At 41.1% G+C, this 11,076-nt stretch overlaps 2 protein-coding genes and 1 long non-coding RNA gene across 5 annotated transcripts; 1 reads left to right on the top strand and 2 right to left on the bottom strand.

Moving 5' to 3' along the window:
• Positions 1–46: 46 nt before the first annotated feature.
• LOC127751566 (uncharacterized) lies at positions 47–1,970 on the bottom strand. Its single transcript, XM_052275295.1, has 3 exons — positions 1,250–1,970; positions 1,096–1,165; positions 47–913 (listed from the first exon to the last, which is right to left on the bottom strand). The coding sequence occupies exon 3, from the start codon at positions 759–761 to the stop codon at positions 255–257; it is 507 nt and encodes a 168-aa protein (XP_052131255.1). The 5' UTR covers positions 762–913; positions 1,096–1,165; positions 1,250–1,970; the 3' UTR covers positions 47–254.
• Positions 1,971–2,361: 391 nt separating this feature from the next.
• LOC127751564 (uncharacterized) lies at positions 2,362–5,957 on the bottom strand. The gene is made up of 2 exons (XM_052275293.1): positions 2,553–5,957; positions 2,362–2,441 (listed from the first exon to the last, which is right to left on the bottom strand). Exon 1 carries the CDS (start codon positions 4,192–4,194, stop codon positions 3,295–3,297), a length of 900 nt encoding a protein of 299 aa, XP_052131253.1. The 5' UTR covers positions 4,195–5,957; the 3' UTR covers positions 2,362–2,441; positions 2,553–3,294.
• A 433-nt stretch (positions 5,958–6,390) lies between these two features.
• On the top strand, positions 6,391–10,214 carry LOC113214295 (uncharacterized). 3 transcript variants are annotated; one of them, XR_008012165.1, is made up of 6 exons: positions 6,391–6,473; positions 6,577–6,684; positions 6,864–6,971; positions 7,084–7,306; positions 8,042–8,138; positions 8,230–10,214. It is a non-coding gene; the product is annotated as an uncharacterized LOC113214295 (long non-coding RNA). The 3 variants fall into 3 exon arrangements; XR_008012166.1 differs by having other exon boundaries at positions 6,391–6,468; XR_008012164.1 differs by having other exon boundaries at positions 6,397–6,684.
• The last annotated feature ends 862 nt before the right edge of the window (positions 10,215–11,076 follow it).

Raw genomic sequence — 11,076 nt, forward strand, 5'->3', positions numbered from 1 at the left:
TCAAGGCAGTAGAAAATGGCGTACACTTTAGACTTACAATCTAGTCCTGAAAAGGACTAACCAGTCCTGAAAAGGACTTCTGATCCAGCACAAAATGCTGAGCAGTGAGTTCTCAAAAGAACTGTTTGAACCTCTTGTGTAAAAACACGCTGGTAACAGAAATAATTTTCTGATTAAGTTTGAAGAACAGAAAACAACCAAAGAGGCCACACATGACGAGTGAAACCAATGGCAGCTTTCTATATCCAAAAGTTTCATGATACCATACATTTCAAATTAACTGAAATGAATGAAAGCTTACCTTTTGTAAGTAAATTCTGAGAAAGCCTCTCTATATCTTCATTCTCTGATTCACTGTCTTTTTCATCTACATACTGAGAAAGCCTCTCTCTAACTTCATTCTCTGATGCACTTTCTTCTTCATCTACATCCTGGGATAGCCCACTCTCTTCATCTTCATTCTCTGATGCACTTTCTTCTTCATCTACATCTTGGGATAGCCCACTCTCTTCATCTTCATTCTCTGATGCACTTTCTTCTTCATCTCCATTCTGAGATAGCCCACTCCCTTCATCTTCGTTCTCTGATGCTTTATCTTCTTCACCTAAATTTTGAGGCCCCTCTCCATGTTTCGCACTCTGTGATGGCCTTTCTTCATCTTGCAGATTCTGTGCAGGTGTTAAATCACATGAGTATTCAGCCACGTCTGCATTTCCTAAAAAGAGATAGTTGTTGAGAAAAATACAATATAGCACTGTCATTAATTGGCTTAAATCAAGTAGATTATAATACTTTTTGTCAAAGGAACTTACTTGGTGCCCAGAACGCTAAGTGTGTTTTGCATTGGGGTGTAGACCCTTTTGGGCATCGATAGAAAAAGCAACCTATGCGGCCAGGCTTATTGCTAATTTTCCTGCGAACAAACAATAAAATTAATGGTGGTGGCATACAGATAAAACTTCCAGCGGTAAACAGGGCACTGAAATACGTGCTGCACAGGACTGTAGCATGTTTTATAAAAATTGCAATTTAATTTACATTACCATTACCATCACCAAATCTTAAGATTAAAAATTGGTGAGCCAAGGAACTTACATTTCTAGCAATGATGAGCACCCAGGACACAAATATGCCTCCTCCACATCCTGGGAGCCAACACTATAATCTGAAAAAAGTACATACATTGAAACGATTGGTAGGGAATTGTGGTAGTTAGCAGATATTTTCTACATAAGAAGTGAAATTTTACCACAACAGAAGTTGCACAGCCTTATCCCTCTCTCGTCTTCGACCGAACAAGGTGTCTCAGGATGGATGGGATTGTGGCACTTACTGCAGAAGTCGACGCCTAACACTTCGTCCTGACAAATACAGCATTTTAGGCTGTCATCCTCACCCACCTTATCTTGGACAGCTGTGAAATTCCAAGCTGGTTTCCCTGCAGTTAAATCAATATTAGGAAAAGTGACGTTCACTCTAAATACCCCAAGCAACATAAACATGAGAGGACATAAGCAGGTTTCACTTCTGTAAATTTTAAATACCTTTTTTCTTTCCTGTCTTGGGCCTCCCCCTTGTTGTCACAATTTTTAATTTAAAATCAGGCTTTTTGACTTGATCAGGTTCATCAGCAGTACTGTCATCAATAACATTATCAATGGGAATAAAAACTCTTGATTTCTTGTAGCCTAGGATCGTGAGAAATTGCATAATAAGACTCACTAAATACTGTTTTTTTTGAAATATCAAGGAGATTTGAGCAGTTACCTTTTTTTTTACTGCCATCATGCACTGTCTCTTGAATACCTCGAGGCTTGCCAATAATTTTAGACTTATGAAGATGAAATGGAGCTAAAAAAAATGCAAGAAAAGGGATGTGTTATTAATCATATGTTGAAGGGAGAAATAACATTCTAACAAATGCACCATTCCTTACAGTCATGTGGAGTACACTGTTATTTCAAAGGCGTCCCGTCAGAGTGCGACAAAGGCGTAGGCTACAGAAACCAGTGCGACTTAAGTCGCAGTCTGGGCATACACCTTTGTCGCACTGCCACCATACACCTTTGTATGCATAAAATGCCGGACAGGGCCTAAGCCCCTGCCAAGCCCCCTGGGCAGGTGTTTGGCCTCCATACACCTTGTGTTGGGTAAAATAGTACACGGTTTGAGGGAGCTGTGAGCCGTGGGCTCCAGGCCCATGAAGTGCACTCCCAAGGTGTATGCAGGCCAAGCACCCGCTCAGGGGGCTTAGGGGTTGTCCGGCATTTTATGCATACAAAGGTGTATGGTGGCAATGCGACAAAGGTGTATGCCCAGACTGCGACTTAAGTCGCACTGGTTTCTGTAGCATACGCCTTTGTCGCACTCTGACGGGACGCCTTTAAATAACAGTGTAGGGGAATGTGTTTCTACTGTCCTTTCATTTGCGTCAGTAACGTCTGAAAAATAAGAAATGCAAGTTATTACACAAGGCTCTAGGAAAGCTATGTAATTTTCAGTGAAGAAAGTTTAAATCTATGTATCTATAAGACTTCAGCCAGCACTGTTACCTTCATGAAAGATGTGGGACTTGTGCAGAAGAGTAACATCAGAACCCTTTTCCCAAGCCTCAAGTACGTCACTGAGCAACTGATACCTTGCGTGGAAGCTCTTAGTACCGCTGTCTGCCAAAAGACGGTTGATTTTCTGGGTGAGAGTAGCAGCTTGGTTAAACTTATCCCTGGAGTCCATCACACGGGCTACACGAGGAGGCATCCTTGGTTTTAATATTGTAGTATTGTTGGCCACCGTAGATGTACTCTTCCTCTCCCCCACTTTCCTCCACCATCTACTGGGTACAATGGCCTTGTCATATACTGGAGAGCCTAGAGAGAAAAATAGAATAGAACACATATAAACACACTAAAACTGAGATCAAAACAAATAATCCTAACACTTTTCTGAAAGTTTGCAGAACATAAAACAGAGCAACCTTACTCACCTTTCTGCTTTCTGAATCTCATTATGTGGCGGCAGATGAGCTTCAGAGTCTTGAACTGAATGCAAGTGCAAGACTTTTCAGACACTTGATGCATGTCCGGGTATGGAGAGGGTTTAGAAGCATCAACAAGCTGCTCACACACAATTTTTGCAGCAAAATCACTCAACTCATTACAAATTACTTGCACAATAGGGTTGCTGCACTTGTTTATTTTAACCTTCTTAACAAGTGTTTCATGATCCCTGTACCGAAGCTCATCCTTCCTGTTGCGCATGAGAATATTGACTATACCATCAACAGCCTCATATAGTTCAGTGTTTACATTGAAGATCTAGAATTGAAAACAAATTACAAACAGTAATATAGACGTGCATAAAACGATTTTTGACAGACAGTACTGCTACCATCAAATGTTGTGCACAAAAACTCACCATTTTCAGTTTTTGGTTGTGGCTCTCCACACGATTTGTTGTGTGGTTTCGCAAAGTCATTACAAGAGCACGATCCTTTAAAGACCACGCCTCCTTACAATTAAGCCAATTTTTCTCAAAGTATGAGTATAGTTTCTCTGAAGCTGCTGCTTGGAACTCTGTGCAGTGCTTTGAAAATTCAGTGTCAGTTTCAGCGTAAACCATACCTCGGAAAGAATCCAATGCCTTCTTTTTGGTGTTGTCGCCTTTTGCAGCTAACTTTAAGTTCCTCTCCACATGAACACTGCATAAGTGGATTTTAGCATCTGGCATTACAATTTTAACTGCACCAATTTCCGAAAAGTCTTTGTCTACCACCACACACTGTGTGTTCAGAAGAGTTTCTTTGCCACTAGCTTTAGCAAAGCACATCAGTCCCGCAGTTAGTGTTTCCTTCAGTTCATTTGCTAGAAATATGTAAGCGACGACCTGGCCCACTCCTTCCCCGTCCATCACTTCAATGACACTGACCGGCATTTGATTTTTGTTTATTTTATAAGTAATATCCATGAGTATTACTTCTGGAAATTTCTCTAACATATCTCTCATTTCACTTGTTTGAATGAGTATGAACACAACTGCTCCACTTTCCTTGTCAAACTCAATGTGAGTATATGCTCCAGGATCCTTCGATTGTACTTCAGCCAACTTGTCTAAGAGCATTTGTTCATCGGATCTTCCCCGTCTCAAGTCAAGTTTTGCTTTGGTTCTGCAATAAAAAAAGTAAATAAAATTTTGCATTCATAACATATGTAGACTAGAATAAGTAGTCAGTCAACCAACCGAACATTGGAGATGTCCCTGCCAAGAATAATCTTATTCTGTCCCTCTTTATCTCTTAAAAGAGGTTTGATTAGTGTTGGCTTCGCTCTAAGCTTAATGTATTCTAATATACTGGCTTTGGACTCTTCCGACAATCTCCTAACTTCAGGGTACCCTTCGTACGTAACCTCATTACAAACATGGTTGTGCTCTGGCAAAAATCTCTGCACAACAAGTTTATTAAGTTTAGAATCTCTGGACACGTAAAGTTCTGCCTCACAACCAATTTTGTAGACTCTGCAAAGAACAAAATTCCACACATTACTTGTCCTCCTCTTAAAAACTGCAAAGCATGTAAATGAATTCTTACTTCTGTTTAGGACGCTGCCCAGTGAGGTTGGGATTTTCTCTTGGATCCCCAAAATGCTTGCACACGAACAAGACAAATCTGTATTTCAAAACAGGGTCTTTGCCATACTCACTTCTTTTTTTACTAAATATGACAGAATGAACCTTGTTGTAGGCACCAACATGTTTCTCAAGTTCTTCAGAGGAGCCGAACGTCTGCCCTACATAGATATTAATCTCATTTTCCTTGAAAAACGAAGAAGATGGTTAAAAGACAAGCTCAAGCTGTCAACGACATTGTAATAAATAAAACAAAATTGATGTGAAGTGACGGGCGACAGAGTGAACAGAGGTTATGATACCAGCCATAGGTTGACTGCACTTGCAATGAACACTGACGAATAACATTTATAATAAATTATCATAATTCAGATAGAGACGTGCTTGTACATACCTCCATAATGAGCGTTGACACAGCAATATGTAAATTGAGAGAACTTCTTATATTTCTTACTAGGCCTAGGAATCGAGGGGGGGGCGTGCTGGCTTAGGCTTAAGCTCACCATACATGCCGGTTCCCGCGCATTTGATTTGAGTTTGACGAAGTAACGAGCAGGGTTGCGAGTTGCAGCCCCTCGGGGTAGAGTGCGCTAGTGAGGGGTGAGATGAAACACTGGGGCGCGCCATTCAATCTACGGTATTTTGGCCCGAATGAAACGGCTCTTGCTTAATGTTGACGCCTCATTTCCACCGTTTCTCCTCTTCAGAAAGTACATGCATGTCTATTCTCCCCATTAAAATACAAGAACGACCAAATTTCCATCATTTTGCTGTTCAAACGGACACTTTTTTCATGCCACTGTTCCCCGTGTATTTCAACGGGGGGAGCTCGCGCGCGAAGCGAGAGTTGATCTCACCGCTCACTAGCGCTCCAAGCGGCCGCAACTCGCAAGCGCCATCCCCATCCGCAAGAAAGCTATTTTATGAGATTCGCTTTATTTCTCAGAGAGTTTAGGCGCATTGTCGTGCTCATGCCTATTTTTTACGTTGGCACTAAATCCGCACAAGTTTCGCATAAAAACTGGCGTCGAGATCTGGGCCAGGAAATGTAGTGGTGTAAATAGTGTCAGAGGTGTTGCTTGCACTATGGTGTTAATAGTGAGCTTAACATTGCTCGCACCACCCAGTGGTGAAAATAGCACCAGGCACCCAATTCGCACCCGTGGTGCTAATAAATTAGGCCTAATGTGATAAGTCCATCTCCTTTGGTTCAATTCAAATGAGATTAGGATTAAAGTATGTCTTACTGTTTATTTTTCAAATATTGCTCATAAACAATTATTTTTTTCAGCTTTGAATTCTCATTTTGTATGTTCAAGTTGGTATCAGCCACCATAGGTTCGATGGTGATTCCCTTTCGCACGCCGTTCGCACCTCGGGTGACTTCTTAATATATATACTTTATATACTTAGATTATATACTTAGATCATCCATCAATAATATTTTTATCGAAGTTCTGTGTTTGGAGGAATAAAGGAGGAATAAAGGAATGGGCAATCCGAACAGTAATTGTGTATTTCGCAGATTAATATAAAGAATAAATTGTGTTGTACCTCCTAACATATACAAATTCCTGCATATAGCACATCTATTGTAATTTGACGGAATTTCCTGCACCTTTCTCTTCTTTGGCTATTTGACGGAAATCTATTGTCGTTCTCTTTATAGATTTCCTGCAAATAGCATTCCATACCTTATTTGCAGGAATTCCTGCAAGTAAGTTCATTAGCGCTATTTGTAGGGAATTCCTGCAAATAGACACATCCCTCAGAGGGCGCTCTTATCCGCACACAGGCTCACTGTGAATAGTGCGTGACGTGTGAACTTTACGTAAACGAAACACGGTACGGTATGTAAACACTAATAAATACATAGTCGGTGGAGGTTCGCGGAGCGTTTGGTGGGATTTAAAGGTGATACGAGGAACTCAATGTATTGCCACATTTCTTCAGGTGTACTGCTTTCATGGCCCACGGTACCTCATCTCCTTTGTTTTGGTCGCTTGTCGTCGCCGCCTCGAGCATTTCGAGGTTATTGTCGCCACTCCTTCAAAGATTGAGGTATTTCTCTATGAAACGGTTACTTCTTTGTGTTCATACCAGTGAGTGTTTGGAATTTGCTTTCAACAAAATAGCATGCTGTACAGACTCCTTGCAACGGCGTATGTGAAAATACGTGTTTTGTATATTGGGTTAAGGGTTTGCTGATCGCATTTAATTTTGGTCACATTTTTTTCCAGGTTTCAGTTGCAGAACATTCTCTGGGTGTTTAAAGAATGTGAAGCCCTTCCCCTGTCTGTTCTCATCCAAAGTGTCAACAAGAATGATCATTGTATGCTCAGTAATGTGTAAGTCAAACTCTAGTAAAGTCGAGAAAACATTGTTGTGTGAACTACGGCTTATTCGCTTTTGAAGAGTCATATTAATAATGTGTAACATTTTGTATTTGTTTGTTTCTAGTGCCGAAATGGAGACTGCACTTATCTGTTGAGGGGCCCCTTATCCATCTTCTTCTCCTGAACGGTTTACGAACTAAGTTTGTGAAATTCCCCTTGTTGGCTGGTTCTGTCTTCACACGTTACGAGACTTGTGTTTAGCTGAGCAGCAGTGAAGTAAAAACCAAAGACTCAAGAGTGATAAATATGATGATAGCTAGAAAGACCATGTGAAATATGGTATGCAGGTATGTTGGAAGTTATTCGCCAATCTTGATGCGAGTGTTGCATGTCTCTTTGCATATGTTTCAACTAAATATGTCAATCAACTTAATTATTCAATTGCATAGCCTCGAGTGTTGCATGATTAGTTTGTTCAAGCCCAACCTGAATTTAGATTTGTTCGAGTTTTGTGGAACTTTGCAAACCTTAACATGGATTCGTAAATTGAAACTAAGCATGTTATTTTGATTCCTAAATTCCTTTATTATTATTATGGTAAATGCAGAGAATATGCTTTAGCCAGATTGCAAGCAATAATATGTACAATGGTGCCAACAGTGCCAGGTGTGAAGAGTGTGTGATGATTGTACTTGTGGAAAACACGGAAAACATCACAGTCTGACTTGTACTTTAAGTAATTTCTTTGATCAGGTGGTGTATTGCAACTCTGTACATTACATTGATCAAAGCTTTATTTCTTTAATCTATTGCATTGAAATCTGGGCAACAAGACATGGGTTTCGATTAATTGGATTGCTGTTACCTTTTCTGACCTACTTCATAAAACTAAATGTGGTTTGCGGCAAGGGTGTATGTGACAGGCTGCTTTAGATTGTGAATTAGTGTGATTGATTTCCTGTTCATCATTTAGGCTGAATCTGTGATTTTATGAAGTGAGGCCCTTGTTCTGTAGTCTGCTTTCCAGCATAACTACCTGGTCTTATTATTATGATTAACATTTTGCATTTCCCATTTTACAGTGTAAAGAAGAACCAACACATATCTGCTCAAGGTCTTCCTGTGGTCCACCATGCATGTTGAGGGTGTGTTGAACTTATGTGGATAGTAATAGTTTAGGTAAGTAACATGAAATCTTGTTGTCACTTTTGTGTTGTTACTGGTTTTACAAACTTCTGTATTAATTTCTTTTCCTTTTGCCTCTTTATAGGCCGAGTTTCAGCTCCTATCTTTGTTCCTAGCTCTGCCATACCTACAAGATAGTACTTGTGTGATATTTGATACGATAGTAACTGAAGTGACAGTGTGTGTGCAGTAATCTCTGTATCATAGCAACCATGATTGACTTCATATAAATTTCTTTCTGTAGTGAGATTTGCAATTGTTTTTCTTGTGCCTGTCATTTATTAATTTGTGAAGCTAAAAGTTTTCCAATTCTAACAATCTGTTAAAGCTTCATGAAATTTTTTGAATATCAGCAGTTTTTATTTGAAAAATTTTCATTAGAAAGTATTTGTTGCACAAATAGATCTGTAGCTCTTTAAAGAAGTAGTATGACTGTCACTGTTAGTGTACATGGAATGGAGACCATCGCTAACTGTGAGAGGCAACTTGGACCATATCAGTATTACCGAGTTATTTATAGCCCAGTTGTCGGTCTGACGTGGGCGAAATAAAAAATGAATCTTGTCACGGGTGTTATTGTGAATCAAGGGCACTGTAAATAGCATGCTTCCAAGCATAAATATGTTTCTCTTAGTGCATATACTATTGTTGATATCCACCCTTATTGTGTAAGGCCATACTTAGACCATGCCTATGGACGTTGTCATCTATTATCCTAGCAGCCTTTTGACTTTGAGTTGTACCTCCAATACAGCTTATTTTCTCAATGAAATATCACAGACTTACTTTACGAATCAAATTGTAGTGCGCCAATGCCACATTGGTACCGTATCATGTTTGTTTTTGAAACACGCACTGTTGAGAGTTCTGTAGTGTTCCATGTAAAGTGGAATCCAAACAATGTTTGTGATTATCTCATGCTACCTTGTTTATTTTAAAACAGGGTCCTCTCCTGTAGGCAGCTTTTGTGTGTGGCTTAGTCTGATTCTATTGTCAGAATCGGTTGTTGACCCTATTTGTATTAGTAAGTCCTGTGTGTGAAAAGAGATAGAAATATTGCTCAGTGGCTATCGAGGTGTCTTTCTTCTTTTCGTGTGATATTTTTTTCTGCTGCTTTTATGCAACCCATTGTATTTCCCGATAGGATCACTGATGTTGGCTTCTACTGTGTGTGAAAAAAAGTGATTAGGTTGTCATTGTAGTACTGGTTTTTGCCTCTAATGTGTAGGACAATTTTTCTGTTTTATTTGTGGTAGTTGATCACTTTTATTCGTTTGTCATGATATTAGTAAGTCAATGTTATGGCCCACTGCACTCTGTCTGCCGAAATACTTATCTGGTAATCCAATATTGGAATCGTTGTAAGCTATGAAACATAAATTTTCTTGTGACAGGTTTTGATTTTATAAATTATACATTAGCCTTTTAGTTTGGTGTTCAAATTCAATCATTGTTATTGGAAATCAAGGTCAAACTCTGTGGCCTGTGTTAAAGCACATGTATGTTTCTCTTTGTTTGAATTTAATACCTGTTCTCACGTTGCTGATGGAGACGATTCAGGCTTTGTGTATATGTGTTGCTTGTATCAGTTGTAGTTCCATTATCACTATGAACTGTGGCTCCAATACTATTTATTTCTCATTGTCACATTGTGGACTTACTTTATTACTGAAATAGGATGGCTCTAAATGTTAATTTGTGTTTTTTCAATCACTTTGAAAATATCACTGTTTTACAGTTCTGTGGATTTCTTTGTAAAGTGGAGCACCGTAATTTTGTTATGCTGCTTTAATACAACCCAGTGCATTTCTCATTAAGGATAATTTTTGTTGGCTTCCACCGTGTGTGAAAAAATGAGATTCGGTTGTCATTTTAGTACTGGGTTCTGCCTCTGAAGTGTGGGACAATATTTCTGTTTTATTTGTGGTAGTTGATCACTTTTATTCGTTTGTCATGATATTAATAAGTCAGTGCCTTGGCTTACTGCACTCTTCCTGCTGAAATACTTTTCTGGTATTCCAATATTGGAATCGTTGTAATCCATGGAAAAATAAATCTTCTTGTCACGGATTTGGATGTCTATATAAATTATACCTTAGCCTTTTAGTTTGGTGTTCAAATTCAATCATTGTTATTGCAAATCGAGGACAAACTCTGTGGCCTGTGTTTAAGCACATGCATGTTTTTCTTTGTTTTAATTTATTAGCTTTGATAGACAGAGGGGGGCGTTGCGCCGCGGGTTGCGTAGGTACAGGGGGTGGTATTCTTCCAGGCGACGCTTACGACGCGCAGGCCGCACGGGTGGGACCTCTCGCTCGCACTCACGCACACCACACTAGCGCCGTCTCTATCGCACGCGGCCACAGTGGCCAGAGGTCCGCGTGTCTGAAACCCGTGGCCTCTCGCGAACTTGTGGACAAGTTGTGGCGGGCATGGCCAGGTGGCGCAGCTGGCCGGTGCAGAGATCGTGCGCATACCTATCCTGCTCCGCACCCTGAAGGGCGTCGCGGTGGTGAAGAGGTGTGCGGCGAGTCACCTGGCCATCGTTTCCTGGGACGGGCCAGGAATGACTAATTGACACCTACAAGATCGGGCCGCTGCCGCGAGGAGCTTGACGACGCCGTCCTCGTGGCCGTGGCGCAGGGCGGGAGTGAAAGGTCCTAACGCACTTGTCCCGGCCTCGCTCTCTGACTGCTGTCCGACTTCTCTGTGGCCTCCAACAGCCGTCGAGAGGGCTCCTCACCCTTGGTTCGAACGGGAGCTGGCGTGGCCGAGGACGGACGGCAGGGCACCCGTCTAGGTCGGCGAGGCTCCCTGCCGGCTCGGGAAGGCCTCGCGCGCCAGGCGCAGGACCTCGGCGCCGTAGAGTCCTCCAGGAGCTCACCGGACTTGTCCTCCCGGCGGTCGAGCTCGGCCCCGGCGACATCCTGCC

The sequence above is a fragment of the Frankliniella occidentalis genome, unplaced genomic scaffold (assembly GCF_000697945.3).
Source record: "Frankliniella occidentalis isolate FOCC.00 unplaced genomic scaffold, Focc_3.1 Scaffold565, whole genome shotgun sequence".
Lineage (NCBI taxonomy): Eukaryota > Metazoa > Arthropoda > Insecta > Thysanoptera > Thripidae > Frankliniella > Frankliniella occidentalis.

Bases quoted from the DNA above. Each gene is read 5' to 3' on its own strand.
- LOC127751566 (XM_052275295.1), bottom strand. From the start codon at position 761: ATGACAGTGCTATATTGTATTTTTCTCAACAACTATCTCTTTTTAGGA.
- LOC127751564 (XM_052275293.1), bottom strand. From the start codon at position 4,194: ATGCAAAATTTTATTTACTTTTTTTATTGCAGAACCAAAGCAAAACTT.